We start from the raw sequence: 18,941 nt of genomic DNA on the forward strand, positions 1-18,941 counted from the left end.
GTTGAATCCTGCTCTGCTCTCTGATTGGATGACACGTCTGACCACTTGTTGAAGTGCCTGCATAGTTTTATTTCTAACGTTTTGCACTCAGCTGTGTTTGCACTCACTCTAAACAATATTTTGTCCCACATGTGGACCTGAAGCTTTCAAACATGAACAGTAACTGGAAGAAACTTGCAGCTGAAGGGTTGATCCAGTTTTATCTGTGAAAACAGCATTTTAAGGTCAGACTGTATCTACGACACTTGCATGGAGCATTAATGAGGTTTAGAGAAGGCGTCTTTGTTTCACAACATACAATATTCTTCTGTATGTGAACACACAAACACACACATGCTAAAAATCCCAGGAGCAGATTCTGGTGAAAGTTTCCAGCTCAGTCTCAGACAGATGAATAAGCTGATCACCGTCCTGCAGCAGTAAGTGTATGATTTAAATATTCCTGAACTTCTGTGAGAACATTCATTTATTGTAGAGTGAGAACATGCCTCCTTAACACTCCATTCATGATTAAAGTCAGTGTTTGTTTTTATCCTCCAGACTAGTTCTGGACTGCAATGAATGTTTACTGAAGACTCTCCAGAGTCAGTTTAGCGGACAGAGAAAACCTAGTTTGGACCAGGACGAGGTTGTTTCCAGGAAACTGGTCCCACTTGGTTTAACAGTAGAAAGTCTGACTGACACTCAGGGATTTTGAGATGATTTCATATAAGATCACAAGTATAAACTTTACAGTCGTTCCTGCTTCATAAGCAGCTCCTTCCCTCCCCCGTGGAGAGAGGAAGGTAAAAGCCCCCTAAAATAGGCCCAGCAACGCCCCTGAACAACAGTTTTCACCATGTTTGTGTCTGCAGGTGTTAAAATGATCTGATAACAGTAGAGATGGTTGTCATAGTGATGAGTTATGTTGCTCTGTTGACCTCATTGAACGAAACACCAGAAGAAACAAATAAGAGTATTTATCAATCACTTAACAATCAATTTATCAATTCTTTTTCATTACTAAAGAGTTGGGCTGCTTTGAATTATTATTTTAAAAATAATAAATTCAGTACAGGATTAGAATAGATTTATATTTTAAATATGATAAAATATTGTTTCCATCAGAAAAGTCACCATATAAATCCAATAATATCTCAATTGAAAGGAATAAAAATGTCAGTAAAATAAATAATATTCCTGACATTAAATTACTGAGTGAAGTTTAGAAAGAATGAAGAACTCAGACATCAGTTAGTATCTTCATCCTGTCCTCCTCCTCCTCCCTCTGCTGCTGGTTGAGAGAAGGTGTTTCAGCCAGAAGCAAAGTTATTAACACACGCTAGAATACAAACTAGGCGAAACACAAACACGACATATAGAGCAGAGCAGAGGACAGAAGCTAGTGTGACCATAAATGACAGCAAACCGCAGTAGAGACTCCCTGTGTCTACACAGGAGGCGTTCAGGTACAGTGTTGAGCGTAGGTCACCTGAGTTTTAGAAGCGCAACATAGGAAAACCCAGAAATCTAATGATGGAATAGTGAAAATGTGCATTTGAATGTAGGACTATGGAAACTCATGTCCCAGTGAAAAATAGTTCTTTCAGTTTAATTAAACTCAAAAGGCTCAATAATTGTCCTTTTAATATGTTTTATTCAATTATGACAGTTGTTACAGACAATTCTTAACACTAAATACCTGCCTAAAAAGGAAATATAAATTATATAAAGTTTATTGTATTTTACTTGATTTCTTTGTTTGATTTCTTTTATTTAGGCATTTTAAATCTTCCATAGAACTGCAGTACACATGTGTTTAATGTAGAGGAGAGGAGACAGACTCCATTTTACATTCCACAGAGAAAAAGGAGGAGAGCAGGATGTAGAAGGCAGGGTGAGTGTTAATACCATAGTATTATTTATGTTCAAGGTCTCCACACTATGGAGAGAACGTACATTTTGTGAAGAAGTGAAGAAGCAGATCTGTGTCAAAGGTGTCAGAGTTTAAAAGATGTTTAAAGCCAAAGTTAACTTCTTGTTCTCACTGCTGTACACTGTTCAAACTCTCCACTCAAAACCATGTAATCTTACATCTAAACCAAACTTTGCCTTCAGACGTCACAGAAAAGCCATCAAATACACAAACACACTAGAAAACAGCCATTACACACTAGTGAGATCAATTCAATTCAACACTACTGTAAAAACCTGTTACTGCAATGAATTATGGTGCTTATGGTTTTCCCCCAGAACAACCTCTTTACATGATGAACACAATGTAAAGACACAACACACAGAAACATTTTATAGAAGGAAAGGAATCACATTTATTCAGCCTCAGGTCTTTGTGGATCCGTTGTTCCAAAACAAGTGAACTGACCTCTGACCCCTGGTATCTCTCTATCCTGAGCTTCTGATTGGTTTGTGAACAGTTCTGACTCTCAGTGTTTCCACCTGGAGGATTGCGTGTTAATTGTGTTCCAGCTGTGATGACTTGAGTTAATGATATTGAACGCCAGCGCTTCCTTTATGAGCACATGAGTGAAAACAAGAGAATAGTGTTTATAGTTTATAGTAGATGAGTCTGTCTTTTGGTAGATGGCGTCATGGTTTGGGATGTTTAGTTAATGGGTCCAGTTATAGTGTGTAAACCATCGAGAAAAACTGTAATTATTTAGTTGATTAAAGTGTGTCAGAATAATATGAAATCACAGTGTTGACGTCTTCAAACGTTTTCTTCTTTGTTCTTCTGGTTTCTGCGTCCTCACAGTGATGTAACATGACTCACTGCTGCAGTTAAAATAGAGAGAAGTCACAGTTAAGAACCACACAGATGTTTATCTGAAGTCTGTTTGTTGGATTTAAACCAGAGTCAAAGTTTATCTTTGTGATGGTTGTAGTTAAAGTCATGTAAACTAATAAGAAGCTACTAAGTTGGTAGGTTGTAGGCCGGTGAGTGAATGTGTCCAGGCTCTTTGATTCTGATGGGTCACATGTCACATTGACTGGAAACCAGAAGATGAGCGGTTGTGTGGAGGAGAACAAATCAGAGTCTCCAGTATCCACCTGTGTGTCCAAACATCATCCTCCAGACTTCAGTGATGAAGCTGGACCCTCAGACTTAAAATAAGAGACTGTTTCTACTGAAAGCAGAAATGCAGTTCAGTAATTTACGTTAATGTGAGCAGGAACATTTGCATGTCTTAATCATAAGTTTAACTGAATATAAATATGACTGTTTCTGGGCTGTGTTTGCTTTAGTCCAGATTTGACAGTTTTTAACCTGCATCCTGTTGGATTCAGGTGTTTTGAGTTTCCATTTTCTAAACTTCTACATCTTCAGCTCTGAACAGATTATGAAACACTGAATGATTTCAAGCAGGAACTTTGCACTCTAAGATGAGTTAACGTTCCCAGGCACTATACCTGATTTCAGCCATAGAGCAGTTTTAAATTCATATAATACTTAATTCAATATATTGCACACATTTCCTCCTGGACAACTTTTCAGGTTCACAAATATTTTCTTGCTTTAATCACTATTATAAAGTGACACTATTTATTCTTTATTCAGATTGTGGGGCTGCAGGTTTGCAGAGATCAGCTGTGCTTCTCTGGCCTCAGCTCTGAAGTCCAGCCCCTCCCATCTGAGAGAGCTGGGCTGATTCAGGAGTGAAGCTGCTGTGTGATTTTCTGAAGAGTCCACACTGTAGACTGGAGACGCTGAGGTCAGACACCATTTTTTTACCTCTGTGCTGAGATTAATATAATGTGACAGTTGTGATGGCACTACACTGAAGACATAAAGCTGATATTATGCTGATCCACACCGAGTATCTTAATGGGAAGTCTAATGGGAAGTCTATTTCTTCTTCAGTGGTTTAGTCCATTGACTGTGTCAGAGCAATGTCGAGCTGCATACTTAAAACCTTCATATAACAAGAAAAATCTACACTGGATAATTCACTCTGAACCTCTGAAACTGTGTTTTTTGTCTTTTATATTTGAAAGTTTTTAATCTGCATCCTGTTGGGTTCAGGTGTTTGGAGTTTCCGTCTTCTAAAAATTAGGGTTGAAAAAAAGGATAGATTTTCTGATTAATCACCATTTGTATTTGAATGATCAATAATTGATTTTGAAATCCAGAGATGGATCTTTGCATTTGTACCTTACTCAGTAAAGGTGTACATGTGCACTGTGTTGTGTATATGCAGAGGTTACTCATTGTAAATTATTCACTTAGAACAGCATGATTTGTAAAATGCCTACTTTGTTTAAATTGAGTTTTTACAGCATGCACAAAAATCTCATTTTAATTATGAAAGTAACACAAATGCTAGCTGCTATATTAGCTGCCTTGAGTCACAACAGTCCCATAAACTGTGACATGAATAGTTTCAGTCCGTGGACCTGCTGCAGTTTACGGGACTGTCATGACTCAGGATGATCAGCTGACTCTGGCTGTCTAGTAAGGGATCTAGAGATCACATCTACAAGAGGAACAGACTGAAAAAAGACTCCACACACTGATCTGAGCTCTTAGTTTGTGTTTCTTGACAAGATATTATCTCTGACTATGATATGTGAAACCATGGAAGTGGACTGAACAGTGCGCAGATTTTATTGTATTCAGTCTGTCTCTACCTGCCGGGGAGCTAAGGCCAGCCAGCAGCTGTCTGCATGTATCAGACTGATGTCTCGTCAACACAAATACAAACAGTGCAGATTAACTTACAAGCAGATTTTCAATTTCTGCTGTCTGTGCACAAAGTGATAAAGTTGAAACAGCAGGTACTGACAGTCCATGTGTTGCATTATGGGATAGCAGTTACGTTTTTTTTAAATGTGCATAATGATTAAGCCCTTGCAAGTGACGCAGGTCTTTTATTATTCTTTTATTATTCTTGCTAAACTGTTTTGCACTTGTATTTGGCTGCACAACATGAGTTTGAATAGATGGAGTCATTGGTGGAGCTGCAGAGTTTAAGAGGTGAAGTCACTATGTCATTATTTAAGTAGCAGCATGTTGTCATTAATGTTAATGAGAACCCTTTTTCACTGTTTGTATTTGACAGTTTTTAACCTGCATCCTGTTTGGAGTTTCCATTTTTTAAACTTCTACATTCTAAACCTTCTTCAGCTCTGAACAGATTATGAAACAGTGAATGATTTCAAGCAGGAACTTTGTCTTCCAACAGGGGTTAAAGTTCTCAGGCACTATGCCTGATTTCAACCATAGGGCAGCTCTCAATTCATATAATACTGAATTCAATATATTGTACACATTTCTTCCTGGACAACTTTTCAGACTCACAATTCTTATCTTGCTTTAATCCCTGTTCTAAAGTGACATTTATTCTTTATATAGATTGATAGAGTGCAGTTTGTCAGGGATCAGCTGTACTTCTCTGGCCTCAGCCCTGAAGTCCAACCCCTCCCATCTGAGAGAGCTGGGCTGAGTCACAAAATGCTGCAGGTTTCAAGATTGAAGATGTGGGGTGTTGTTCAGCTAAGTCCATGCTGTAGACTGGAGACTCTGAGGTCAGACACCATTTTTTCCTTCTGTGCTGAGATTTATATAATGTGACAGTTGTGGTGACACTAAACTGCAGAAATAAAGCTGATATTATGCTGATCCACATTGAGTATCTTAATGGGAAAGTCTATTTCTTCTTCAGTGGTTTAGTCCATTGACTGTGTCAGAGCAATGTTGAGTTGCACATTTAAAACCTTCGCTGGATAATTCACTCTGAACCTCTGAAACTCTTTGATTTTTACGTGAAATTTCACTTTCACTTAAAATTTTGTTCTTCAAATGTAAACCAAAAAACTCAGTCAGACAGCAACAAATATAATATAGAAAATATTTACTTGTTCCAACACTTTTATGAAGCTGTACAGTGTTTACACTGACTGAAATATTTAAACACATGATGCCGTGATTTTTTTATGGCAACACCATTCCATTAAATGTAAATATTGGAGATATATTGAACATCCCTTTCCTCCTATTAAAATCCTTCCTGATATATTTGGTATTTTTGTAAACATTGGGATCTTGAGTAGAATCTGGAATAATTCTGTTGGTTTTTTAGTTGTGTTTGTACTGCACAACATGAGTTTGTATAGATGGAGGTACTGGTGGAGCTGCAGAGTTTAAGAGGTGAAGTCACTATGTCATTATTGAAGTAGTAGCATGTCGTCATTAATATTAATTATTATGAGTTCTTTTTCACTGTTTGTATTTGACATTTTTAACCTGCATCCTGATAGGTTCAGGTGTTTAGTTTCCATTTTCTAAATTTCTACATTCAAACCTTCTTCAGCTCTGAACAGATTATGAAACATTGAATGATTTAAGCAGGAACTTTGTTTTCTAACAGGGGTTAAAGTTCTCAGGCAACATGCCTCATTTCAGCCATAGAGCAGTTTTAAATTCATATAAAGGCCTTTACACACTGGTGGCATTTTTTCTTGTGCGATTAATTTGCACATCAATATGTTTTTTTGAACTGTTTTTGTCTTTCACACAGAATGTGAATATTATAAGCTGAAAACGCAACATGATTTTTTTCGGAATGAGGTCAATTTTTCTGACTTTTCACACAGCGAATAAAAGCATCAGCCAATCACAAAGCGTAATCTGCACAGACAGCTGTTTATTGCAAAGGCCCACATATGTGTTTTGAACTTATTTACCATATCTACATCGATTGATCAGCTCCCAGTCTGTCTGTGAGCTTGTCTGTTTCACTGCAGGTAGACAGGTAGGCTCACTTGCTACAGAGGGCAGAGAAATAAAGCCAATGAATCAATACACTGCTGTATCATGTATCATCATATGCGTCATCATCATGTATTTATAAATACAAACACTGTGGATTTCTTCCCGTGGAGCCGACATGCAAACTGTTTTGGTTCAGTAAATGTCTGCTGTCAGTCAGCCTTGTGAAGGCAGTTGGTCTGGCCGCTGTCAGATGGCTGCTTATGTGGAAAAAGACACTAGAGAGATGAGAAGTCCAGCAACACTTGTAGTGTGAAGAACAACTTCATTGGTTGACGGACGCGTTTCGGTTTGTGCTGACCTCTTTCCCTTCTCCGTGCATCTTGGAAGTAGGTGAAGTTGTGCCAGAGACCCTTACTCTGAAAAAGACACTAAACTCAGGTCAGAGACCGTCATCATCACTGGAGGATTATGTCTACATCATCCTGTGATGATGATCTTGTCCTTCTTCTCTTCACTCGACAAAAGAAAAGGAGAGCTTTATATCCATTCAATCCACTCCGACCTGCGTTCAGCTTCTCTGTCCACAGAAGCAGCCATCTGACTGCCTTCACCAGGCTGACAGACAGCAGAATGAGCTGTCACAAATTATTCAAAAATGTACGTTTCTGTGTTTCTGTAACAAATCTGTATCGCTGCCAGTGTGAATAATTTTGATGCAAACTATTTGCAGGCGATTATTTCAAAATTTCATGCCATTTATTCGTATCACTGTGTATGTGCACAGGCCTTAAGACTTAATTCAATATATTGTACAAATTTCCTCCTGGACAACTTTTCAGGCTCACAAATCTTTTCTTGCTTTAATCCCTGCTCTAAAGTGGCTTAATTTATTCTTTATTCAGATCGAAGTACTACAGGTTGTCACAGATCAGCTGGTCTTTTCCACTGAATTTGAAGAACCTGCAGCATTCAGGGGTGAAGCTGCTGTGTGATCTACAGGAGAGTCCACACTGTAGACTGGAGACTCTAAGGTTAGTAGAGAGTTGGAGTCAATCCATGCTGTTTCAGCAGTATTGTATTAAACATGATCAAAGATTCAATATTTCCTGATGAACCTCCAACCTTCTCAGTGACTGCTTTCCTCAGTGAAGCTGTGAGAGGAGAATGGTAACAGGCTTCAGGAGTGGACAGAAAGACAGAGAGAGAGAGAACAGTCAGTTGAGCTGATCAGATGGGCCAGAAGCTTGTTGTGATCATGTGTTTGAGTTGAAGTGAAGACGACTGATCACTGGCTCTGATTTTACACAAGCATCATTACGTTTAGTAACCATGTGGTCTTTATACAGACCAGAACCTCTGCTGAAGTCCAGGAATCACAGCAGGTGTTTGGCTGACAGCTCTGTTCTGAATGATTGTCATGTGATGATTTGACAGCAGGAAAGATCTTCAAATCCCACAGAAACTCTGAAGCTTTTAAACTTTTCTAATAGTTCACAAATATCAACAGTAAATCCATCAGTAAACTGATGAGTGAATGTCTCTTTTTCTGCAGTAATGATGTGTTCATGATTCTCAGCACTTTATTTCCTCTGTGTACTTCAGTGAAATCTGCAGAGTAAACAGACTTGATAGCAAACGTCTGTGCAGGTGTGTGAGCTTGGAGCTCAGTCCCTGCTGCTCTTTATACTGGATGTGCTGCATCACTGACTGACAGCTGATGAAGTGAGTCTCATTAAACACTGATTTATGACCTCTGTTGTTTCTTCTTCTCTCATCAGATGGAAGCTGTGATCTCATTAAGAGTGTGAATGAACATCCAGGAGTGTGTGTTGAGAGAGGATCAGCTGTATACTGATGATCCATCTGGATCTGGATCTTAAGTGACTACAAACTTAACAGTTATCTCCTATAAGATTAAAAACAGGTGTTATTGGTCAGACTCTGACCCTGGGTCCATATTTATCAAGCATCTCAGAATCACATGGAGAATTAACGATGACTAAAACTTATTCATGAGGCAGAGGATAATTTTCTCTGACTGTCAGCAGGAGACTGATTACTCCTGGGAGAGAGTGAGACGTTGCTGTTTTACCACAGTCGGAGCAGCAAAGTAGAAATAATGATGACGTGTTGTAGTTCTCTCACAGTCTCAGCTGGAAATATGAAACAGTGGTAATTTGGTATATTATGTGTATAAGCAGGTAACCAGTCAGGTAACTTACCAAGGTTATGGAACAAAACTATGATGCCAAAATTCATTATAAGATGATATTTACAAAGTGTAAAGAAAGCCTGAGAAATAAATGTAGCCTATATGTTAATGAAGATAACAGGTAATTAGACTCAGCTGTGTGAAATGATGTTGGTTCAGCCATATGGTGTCACAGCCTGTAATACTGCTGCATCTTGCACATATTGCACAGACACATGTTGCAAACCCTCTCCATGAAGAACATCTTCTCTTCCACTGTCCAATTCCTATTTCAACTACACCCCACGTTAACTTGTGTTCTCTACATGAAGGTAAATACAGTGTAACAATAGAAACATATATTGTTCAGGTGCATCCTCCTCTCTCAAATATCAGGCTGTAGCTCTGCTGTTATTTTAAGGAGCCTCAATAAAAAATAAGCCTATAAAATATTTGAGCTGTTGTAATGAAGTTGAGATATCCTTCATTATGCAGCTGACATGATTGTGTGTAAATCAAAGTTTTAGTGGGCTGTAACTGAGGACCCTCGTCATGCTCATTATCTTTACGACGTGCATTAAGCCAGATCAAAGTTTGATTCATGACTTCCATCATTGTTGCTTCTGACAGAATCGTCACTGTTGCACAGCTGCATTTTCCCCGTTACCATAAAGTGTAACATTGTGAGGACGTTCTGTATTTATTTAAATGATGTTCTGTAGAAACATCATGTGTTCTCCTCTGCATCACACACAAAGTCAGTCTCACTAATGATTCTGTTTTAGTCCAAACAATCTTTTAATAAGCTCAGTGTCATCAAGCGTTCCCAAAACATCTCTCCTCTCAGGGAATATCTCTGCCTGAACTCCATCTCCTGCAGCTCCGAAATATTGGCAAAGATAGGAATCATTTACCAAGTTTGGAAAGTTGATAAAAGGCTTTTTCTCCTAAAAGTAGAAGCAGAGATGCGTCACTCTGATCATTTTTGGCCAGTTAGGAGTGATTTCCTGCTCTGAGACGCTTGATAAATACGGGCCCAGATGTGACAGATTGGATGTCCACAAATTTCATTCAGTTAAATTGTGAAAGAATTTATCATTGAAGTGTCTTTAGTGATAAAGTACTTGGTTCTTTACAGGAAATTTACTCACTTTAGATTATCTGTGTTTTCTTTATTCCTTCACTTTATTGCTGAAATCAAGTGAAATATAAAAACAAGGAAACAGCGCCACCAAGTGACAATATGAGAAAACAATCCTGGTCTTTGCTTTGTCTCTTGATAAACTGTCTGACGTCCTTCCAGAATATTTTGGTGTAAATACAACGAAAGAATAAAGAAAGTCTGGACAACAACCTGCTCGCAGAAGCATATTTATGAATAGATTCCAGAAGAATTTCATTACAGGATGTTACTGATGATTTAAGGCTGAAATGGAGATAAAATTACTTTATAAAATCACTTTTCTGCAGCAGAGAAATAAAACAGAACATCCTGTTAGCGTCGTCCTGACGAACTTTAACATTTACAGTCATGTGATGTATTGGTAATGTGACAGTATTGATTGGTGCAGCTATTAGAAATCACATTCTGGATATGTAATCAGAAATAACGAGATGTGTCGCTTCTTCAAGATGTAAAATATTTTATTTTCTGTAAATGATTCTAAATCAGATTCAACATTTTCCCCCCAAAAAACAAAACAAAAACCAAACATCTTCATCATCATCATCACACTGTTTACGTCCAATAATAAAAAACAAAAAAAAAGGCTTCATGTCGACTGACTGTACACATCAGCAGAGTCCTGATAAAACCTCGTATGTACACGGCAGCAGGACTCTGAGCACAAAGTGACAAAAAGTAAAAACACACAGACGCCTGCAGCCAAAACGCTGGGTGAAAAAAACACAAAGACACAAAACTCAAAAGAAGGCCGCAGTGAAACCTGCCCGACACTCAGGAAGCATTTAGTCTGTTCACAGTCTTCGTCCAATCAGAACGCACCGCCTCCACCGCCGGGACAGGAAACTTTATTATCAATGTAAAACTCTCCGATGGGCAGGTGATGAAGGTGAGGATGAGGATGTTAAGGTAGCTCTCGGTGGAGTGATTTCTAAACTTTGTTTTTTTTTAAATTTATGGTACAAATATTTACATGCTGCGACTCCGGACCCCGAACTCACCGTCGATTTAGAAAATAGCTTCATTCAGTAATAAATACAAAACAAAACAAAAAAAAAAAATCTCTTATCTTACAGGGAAATTAACAAAAAGCGAGGAAGAGGAGGAGGAAGAAAGCAACACGCTGACTCACAGAATCAAGTATGTTTCTCGAGGAATTTCTCTGTTTTTGTTTGAGTCTTGTTTGTTTTAGTGCAAGTTAATAAACCTCCCTTTGAGGACGACGACGTTCTGACATTTCAGTGGCGTTTACACTCACATTTACATCTGTGGTCATTTTTACACCCAATATACACAGAGGACCAGCCTCTTTATAAACCCCCCCTCAGGTTAACTGACCCCTCCCCCCATGATTATTACCTCTCTGATCAAAGCTGATTGATCAGATTTATTATTATTATTATACTTCTGATATGAAACTCAACTGTCAAACTACGCCCACAGAGTGTTGGGCGATCGACATCCAGCTTCAGCACCAAGACAGAGAGAGAGAGAGAGAGAGAGAAAGAGAGAGAGAGAGAGAGAGAGAGAGAGAGAGAGAGACAGAGAGTGAGCGAGCGAGCGAGCTGCCAGTGTGTGTGTGTGTGTGTGTGTGTTCAGTTCATCCATTTGCGGCAGTTGACGGCTCCACAGTGACACGGGATCTTATGTTGATCGTCCTCCAGGTCGAACTTATAGTCATAACTCAGCTGAGAGAGAGAGAGAGAGAGAGAGAGAGAGGTCATTAACAGCTTCATGTTTGTCAATCAACCAATCAATCATATAGACCATGGGTCTCAAACTCGCGGCCCGCAGGCCAATTGATATGAAAGTTTTATATGAACGGCACTTTACTGTGTTATTGCACAAGCTGGAGCTGAATGAACCTGCCAATCACAGGAGTATATGCTACTATGCTATCTATACAGGAAGAATGTGCGCACCTCACGCTAGATTGTGTCGTTATTTTTGCTACACAGCTTTCAGTAAAATTCAAAGGTGAATTATTAAACCTTATTAAAGCATCATTCTGTTTATTTCAGCATCGTCTCTCTGTTAACGATCACTTCATTTTGTTTTGAAGCACTTTGTAAAGTCCGTTTCAACACGAGCTCTATCAATAAATCATTTATCATTCTTCTGATGTTTAATAACGATGATGACACGTCACAGTGGTGACGGTTTGCAGGAAAATGTGATGAATCAGTCGTTTCAAACATCCACAGCAGCCGTGCGTAATGATCAACTGTTGGAGAGCCTGTGCGTAATTCTCACTGAGGTCTGATGAGCGGAACGGACACAACTGTTGACGTACAAACGGAGGTTTAAAGACCTTTACATCCATTTTTGGCTCACTGTGACAGCAAATGAGGCTCGTGCATGTGATTCCACAGTGTGTGACATTAAAACAACAGAACCAGGTGTATCTGCGTCTTTATAAGTCTGGCAGATAATAATGTATGTGCATATTTCTGTCACATAATGCCACGTTGTGAAGAGAATTAAAAGTTAATATATATGTTTTCATGAACACACTTATGTTTATCCGACAGAGATCATAAATACAGAGAACAGCTGATGCTGCTGTGCCACACGTCATATTTGATTTGACAACGCCGCTGGCTTGGCAGCGCCCGCTGCATCCATGGAGTTATTATAGAAAATAAAAGCCAATCAATAACAGTGCAAACCATGGAATAATGGTGTTCTACTGTCCCGGCTTCATGTTCTCCACGTTTGCTCTGCAATGATGTGACATTCACAGAATGTACTGAATCATTTGCGGAAAGAGATTTATTCCTCAAAACATTTTACTCCATAGTGAACGCCTTGCACAATAAACATTATAAAGATATTTCTTTATGATGCCATTTGTTTCACTTGTTTCTATGACGACGTTTACAACAACAAAAGCACGGCGGGTAATGAACAACCCGGTAGTAGTCGCCTTTTTTGCACCTGCTATCCTAGCCTGCACCTGCTAAGCTTTTTTTGTGGAATACCTGATGCAGCCTCACCCAGACTCCGCCTCCAGCGGCCCCAGGTAATTTGAGTTTGAGACCCCTGATATAGACAGACTGACAGCAAGGGTGTCATGTCCCAATATAATAAACCGATATGTTATATATCAATATAATGAACCAATATAATCACTATAATAAACCATTATCGATATATTTCTGTATTCAGTGACTCTGATGAGAAACTTCACTGCTCCGGCACCCAGATCAATATTAGATGTGTTGTCTTGTGTAATCAACTGATTGATCGTCTCTGTGTTCATGTCTGGTTTTGAAACTGCGCTCACTCAAACCAACTGATTGACGGGCTGATTGATCGATCAGTGTGGTACCTCTTCTCCTCTCTGGATGCGTCTGCAGGAGCTGATGATGATCTTGTTCTCCTTCTCCACGGTAACCACCTCGGTGATGCAGTTGGGAGCACACGAGTGGTTGATGTACCTGTCAATCACAGACGGGCGGACGATTATTTCACATAAACAAATAATCACAGCGGACAAAAACAAACCGGTCTGAACCAGTCTCACCTGGCAGGTCCTCCAGTGATGGTGGCGTCGATCACAAAGTCGTTGTCGATGCGGAACATATAGACACCGCGGTTCTACACACAAACAGAACAACCATTATTATCAGCGATCAATATGTGTGTGTGTTCATAAACTGTAAATGATTGCTGTTCCCCAAGATTCAGTCCTGGGCCATCATCATCATCATCATCATCATCATCATCAGCAGCAAACACAGCATCTGCTGCTACGCAGATGACACTCAACACTATGCTCAGTTTATCAGGAACCTAAACATGTGTTCTCATATATCAGCACTAAAAGAGTCTTTCACCCTTCTGAAGGTTCTCATGCTCAGTTCACGTTGTTGTCTTTTTTAAACGCACAATATGTAATTTCAGCCGCTAGGGGTCTCAATCAATACAACAACAAAACACAGTGAGAGTGTGATGATGGTGTGAAGTAGCAAGGGATCATGGGAGTTGTTGTCTTCGTCGTTAAAAAACCAGCTTCACCGGGATAGGATTACTCCAGTGTTCATCATTCAGGATGTTTTTACCCGCAGAGGTCTCCTCCTCTCCAGAACAAACTTACACGCAGATTAAAATCGTTAAAAAACTAAATAAAGCTGTTTCACCTAAAAAAAAAAAAAAATCAATATTTCTCTGACGATGTTTGGTGACCACCGGACTTCCTGGAGGGGCTGTTAGCCGAGCTGCTGCTAACGTTTGTCCAGTTTATTTCTCTGATAACTTAAGATCCAGACGTCCAATGACTAAAATCCTTCTTCCGGCTAAAAGATGTAGTTAAAAACCACCTAAATTTATCATGAAAATGTGTCTTAAAACTGAATAAAAGTCCATTTATAACAGTTTGTGTGGAACAACCACAACGCCGATGTATTATCTTGTATGTGTGTAAGTTACTCTTTGGTAGACGCCATTGTAGCGGACAAACACAGCGCCGCCGTATGCATCTGGTGCGTGTTTACTCTTTGGTAGAGGAGGTATGACGCCATCGACAGGCGACCAAATGAAACGGTCCGTTACTTTGATTAAATTACAGATTTCTCTGGGTTTGAACGTTGTTGGAAACATTTGGGATAATGTAAGTACACAACTCAACAACATATATAACACAGGTCTAGTTGTTTTTAGACATTTTAATGTGGAATAATTACATATTATACCTTTAACGTTAAGTATAACTAGTGCAGCGTCCGTTAAAACGGGCCGATTGCTGCTTCAACACACAAAAATAAATCCAGTTGATGTGAGGTGTGAATGAGTATCAACACCAACAACATGAAAGAAACTAAGTCTATTATACACAGATGTTAAATACTGTGATAGTGAATCTTTGCTCATTTCAAGTATAATGAGGGCTGCATTTAAACGTAAAACACATAACAGAGTTTTTGAAATAATGTGCGTCCTAAAATAAAGTGGATGGATCATACTGGGCTGTCAGATTGTTTATTTTTATTCTAGTATATGTGCTCAAAAGATTTGTGCTTACATAAGACAAACTGGTGTTAAACTATCTGTGGGAAGTATCTTAAGAGTCTGTCCATTCTTGGTTTAAAGCCGTTTTCCTGTCGACGTTTATCTTTTTAGAGCACACCATGTGAAAAAACTGTTTCTCTGACTGGCTGAACAGCTCTGATCACCAGCTCTGCTCATTCTTATGGTTTTATTAACGTGGAGTACAAAAAAAAATAGAAACAAATATTTTTTGGTAAAAACAACTCATGCAGGGACTTGAGGGTTTAATGAACACACTATTACGACTGTCATTTAGCGGTTTCCAGTTAGGCCCTATGCAATTTTCAAATCATCAAATTTTAACCAATTTTATCCAAATTGCACTAAATTCGGCACTGCACTTCCTTGGGTCCCCAGCAGAACACCAGCCAGGTGTGACATTGATGGGATGAATGGTTTTCGCAATAAATGAAGGACATACATACAGACAGACAGACAGAGTCCTTCCTTATAGTTACATTGTTTGTCATTCAGTAACAGAACAAGCACAAGTCGTGCCAGTGAGGGACATGACATATCAATACAACTCAAGATATCTCAGTTTTCATTCTGAGGTATCAGTGGTGTCTTTGTGATGGGTTTTATAAGCAGTCCATTTGTCCCATTTTGTCAATAAACTGTTGAATTCTGTTGCAACATGTGAGTCTTTCCATATCAAATATCTTGACATCGTTCAGCCGGTGTCTCAGAGACGATTTCCTGCTGATTGCCTTCTCAGCCAACAGAACTTTAACCAGATATCGTCTAAGTATAGCACCACATGCGTCTTTTGTAATAATTAACCCAATATCACTTTCAACTCTCCACATACATCATCCCAGTATTTTCTCATTTTCATAAATTCTCAGAAAACACGAGCGTCTCCAGCATGTCTGTTGTGTAAATGAAAATTTGCTTTAAGTCTTTGGAGTAATGAAGAATCTGATTGTATTTGTCCAACAGAATTCTGTCCACATCGTGGAGCTGGTGGTTGTTTGCTGTATGTTACATATAGTGTACCAGTCCTCTTTGGATAACTGTATTTTGCTTTCTATTTCCCATTTATCTCTAATATAAAGTGTAGAGATTCCTCTGCTTGATGCAGCAGTATTATTCTTGTATGCATTAAACAGTGTCACAATCATTATTTGGCTCATGAAATTATTTTCTAAAAGGTGTTGACTGAACTTTATTGGAGGCTTTAGTTTGTGCTGCTGTTGACTTGCATTCAGTTAAATACTGAGAGGTGCTTTTACACTCATTCACATAAATAAAAACCTCTGTCAGTTTAAAGGAAAATACTTCAACAGCAGCACAACATACAGCCACCAATAAAGCCGAATCAACACCTTAAGAAAACAATTTCAACATTATACATCGACATCAGGAAACTCGGCTGCTGCTTCTAGAAAAACACTGATGGTTTTTAGTGAAAATCATTTAAAACCAATAATGATGAGCCTTTTGTCAAAGTGTGTTACCTGTGACTCGTACAGCCTCTCCTTACGGTTGGCTACTTCACTCCTGATGATGGTGCCGATGTACTCAATGACCATGGTGCATTTCTCGATGTCTCTGGCAGCGTACAGACCCAGACCCTGAACACACACACACACACACACACACACACACACACACACACACACACACACACAGAGTCAGTGACCTCCCGCTTCAGTCAGCTGTCATGTGTTCAGCCTGTTTTCAGGTGTCTCACCTGGATGCGAGAGCGAGCCAGGTAGACGTTGCTCTTCCACTCAGCCTTCATGCGTCGGTACTGGGATGACTTGGAGTGGCGGCCTTGATGAGCTCCAGCCACAGACTCGCCTGGCGACAGAGAGATGACGCCGGGAACGAGGCCGACAATGGAGCCCACCGACCCCTGACACCTGGGAGCGATGCTGGTCAACAGGTACGGTCTGACAGAGAGAGAGCTACAGTGTCAGTCTGCTTCAAACAAAGCGTTTGTCACATGGACCAAGTGTGAGGTCTTTAATAGTTCTGTAGTTTGGTGTAGTTCAGGTGTAATTTAGGTCTATCTGGGAGTAGTTACGTATATTTGAGTGTAGTTTAGGTGTAATTGGGTGTAGTTTGGTGAGGTTGGGTGTAGTCCTGTTGTGGTACCTCTTGGCCTGGTAGGCTTTGGGCTCAGATCGGGCCGACCCAGATGGGTTGAAGGCCAGAGGCCACTCCATGAGAGGATTCCTGCCGTAACGAAAGGTGTAGCGCTCACAGGCCTCCACACCTGGTAACTACAGACACAGAGAGCAGAGAGGTAACTACAGACACAGAGAGCAGAGTGGTAACTACAGACACACAGACCAGAGAGGTGACTACAGACACACAGAACAGAGTGGTAACTACAGACACACAGACCAGAGTGGTAACCTCAGACACACAGAGAGCAGAGAGGTAACTACAGACACACAGACCAGAGTGGTAACTACAGACATACAGAACAGAGAGGTAACTACAGACACACAGAACAGAGAGGTAACTACAGACACACAGAGCAGAGAGGTAACTACAGACACACAGAGCAGAGAGGTAACTACAGACACACAGAGCAGAGTGGTAACTACAGACACACAGCAGAGAGGTAACTACAGACACAGAGACCAGAGAGGTAACTACAGGCACACAGAGCAGAGAGATAACTACAGACACAGAGCAGAGAGGTAACTACAGACACACAGAGCAGAGAGGTAGCTACAGACACACAGAGCAGAGAGGTAGCTACAGACAAACAGAGCAGAGAGGTAACTACAGACACACAGAGCAGAGTGGTAACTACAGACACACAGCAGAGAGATAACTACAGACACACAGAGCAGAGAGGTAACTACAGACACAGAGCAGAGAGATAACTACAGACACACAGAGCAGAGAGGTAACTACAGACACAGAGCAGAGAGGTAACTACAGACACACAGAGCAGAGTGGTAACTACAGACACACAGAGCAGAGAGGTAACTACAGACACAGAGCAGAGAGGTAACTACAGACACAGAGCAGAGTGGTAACTACAGACACACAGAGCAGAGTGGTAACTACAGACACACAGAGCAGAGAGGTAACTACAGACACAGAGCAGAGTGGTAGCTACAGACACAGAGCGGAACGGTAACTACAGACAGCTGTACATACAGACTCGATTATCCTGCTGACTGCAGACGTGGTCAGACCAAACAGATCTTCTCCTTTCAGGTAAACTGGGAAGAGTTTCAGAGTCCCACTGGAGGATCTCATCTGGGACACTGGTTCCAGGATCTGATCCCACACAGCTGGAGACAGACAGAGTTCATCAGTATGGTCAAACAGAGCTGCTGCTGAGCCTCTGCTGCTTCACTTCATGCTTTTGTCTGTTTGGATCTGTCTATTATGTCTTGTGCTTAGGGAGCTGTATTTGTGTATTTGTTGTTTTTCTACTATGGGATATCTCCTGTAGCGTTATTTGTGGGGGATTTATGTTTATATTGGATAATATTTATTTATTGTGCTGTTGGATGATGGGGGGCTAACATGCTGGAGTGTTTGGTTTGTTGTTAATGTGTCTGAATAATTCCATGAGGGATGTAAATAATCAGACATGAAAATAAAACTATTCATTCATTTATTCATGCTTTAAGGTGAGGTTTACCCTTAGGTGTTGGTCCGGTCAGTATGAGGTCATCGTGTCCCTTCTCCACCACCTTCACTTTAAACAGCGGCCGGCCGTCCTCCTCCTCGATGTAGCACATGTACTTACAGCGTCTGCAGGAATGCAGCCATGTTTCAGTTTAATGGCAGATCTGGTGCTTTCATCTCTGCTTTATTACTATAATTATTAT

The 18,941-nt window shown here is 40.1% G+C and overlaps 1 protein-coding gene and 1 long non-coding RNA gene across 12 annotated transcripts in view; one reads left to right on the top strand and one right to left on the bottom strand.

The window, feature by feature from the left end:
- The first annotated feature begins 3,161 nt into the window (after positions 1 to 3,161).
- Positions 3,162 to 9,720, top strand: LOC137173355 (uncharacterized). Its single transcript, XR_010925164.1, has 4 exons — positions 3,162 to 3,710; positions 5,351 to 5,523; positions 7,612 to 7,740; positions 8,488 to 9,720. It is a non-coding gene; the product is annotated as an uncharacterized lncRNA (long non-coding RNA).
- Positions 9,721 to 10,523: 803 nt separating this feature from the next.
- The window catches only part of LOC137173322 (histone-lysine N-methyltransferase 2C-like), an 80,579-nt gene continuing 72,161 nt past the window's right edge, over positions 10,524 to 18,941 (bottom strand). For all 11 annotated transcript variants that reach the window (XM_067578093.1, XM_067578099.1, XM_067578098.1 and 8 more), the window contains 8 exons: positions 18,752 to 18,864; positions 18,259 to 18,395; positions 17,236 to 17,363; positions 16,829 to 17,030; positions 16,593 to 16,709; positions 13,610 to 13,683; positions 13,415 to 13,523; positions 10,524 to 11,771 (listed from right to left, as the gene is read on the bottom strand). In XM_067578093.1, the coding sequence (XP_067434194.1) occupies positions 11,679 to 11,771; positions 13,415 to 13,523; positions 13,610 to 13,683; positions 16,593 to 16,709; positions 16,829 to 17,030; positions 17,236 to 17,363; positions 18,259 to 18,395; positions 18,752 to 18,864 (973 nt within the window). In that variant the 3' untranslated portion in view covers positions 10,524 to 11,678. The remainder of the gene's footprint in view (positions 11,772 to 13,414; positions 13,524 to 13,609; positions 13,684 to 16,592; positions 16,710 to 16,828; positions 17,031 to 17,235; positions 17,364 to 18,258; positions 18,396 to 18,751; positions 18,865 to 18,941) is intronic.

The sequence above is a fragment of the Thunnus thynnus genome, chromosome 21 (assembly GCF_963924715.1).
Source record: "Thunnus thynnus chromosome 21, fThuThy2.1, whole genome shotgun sequence".
Classification (NCBI taxonomy): domain Eukaryota; kingdom Metazoa; phylum Chordata; class Actinopteri; order Scombriformes; family Scombridae; genus Thunnus; species Thunnus thynnus.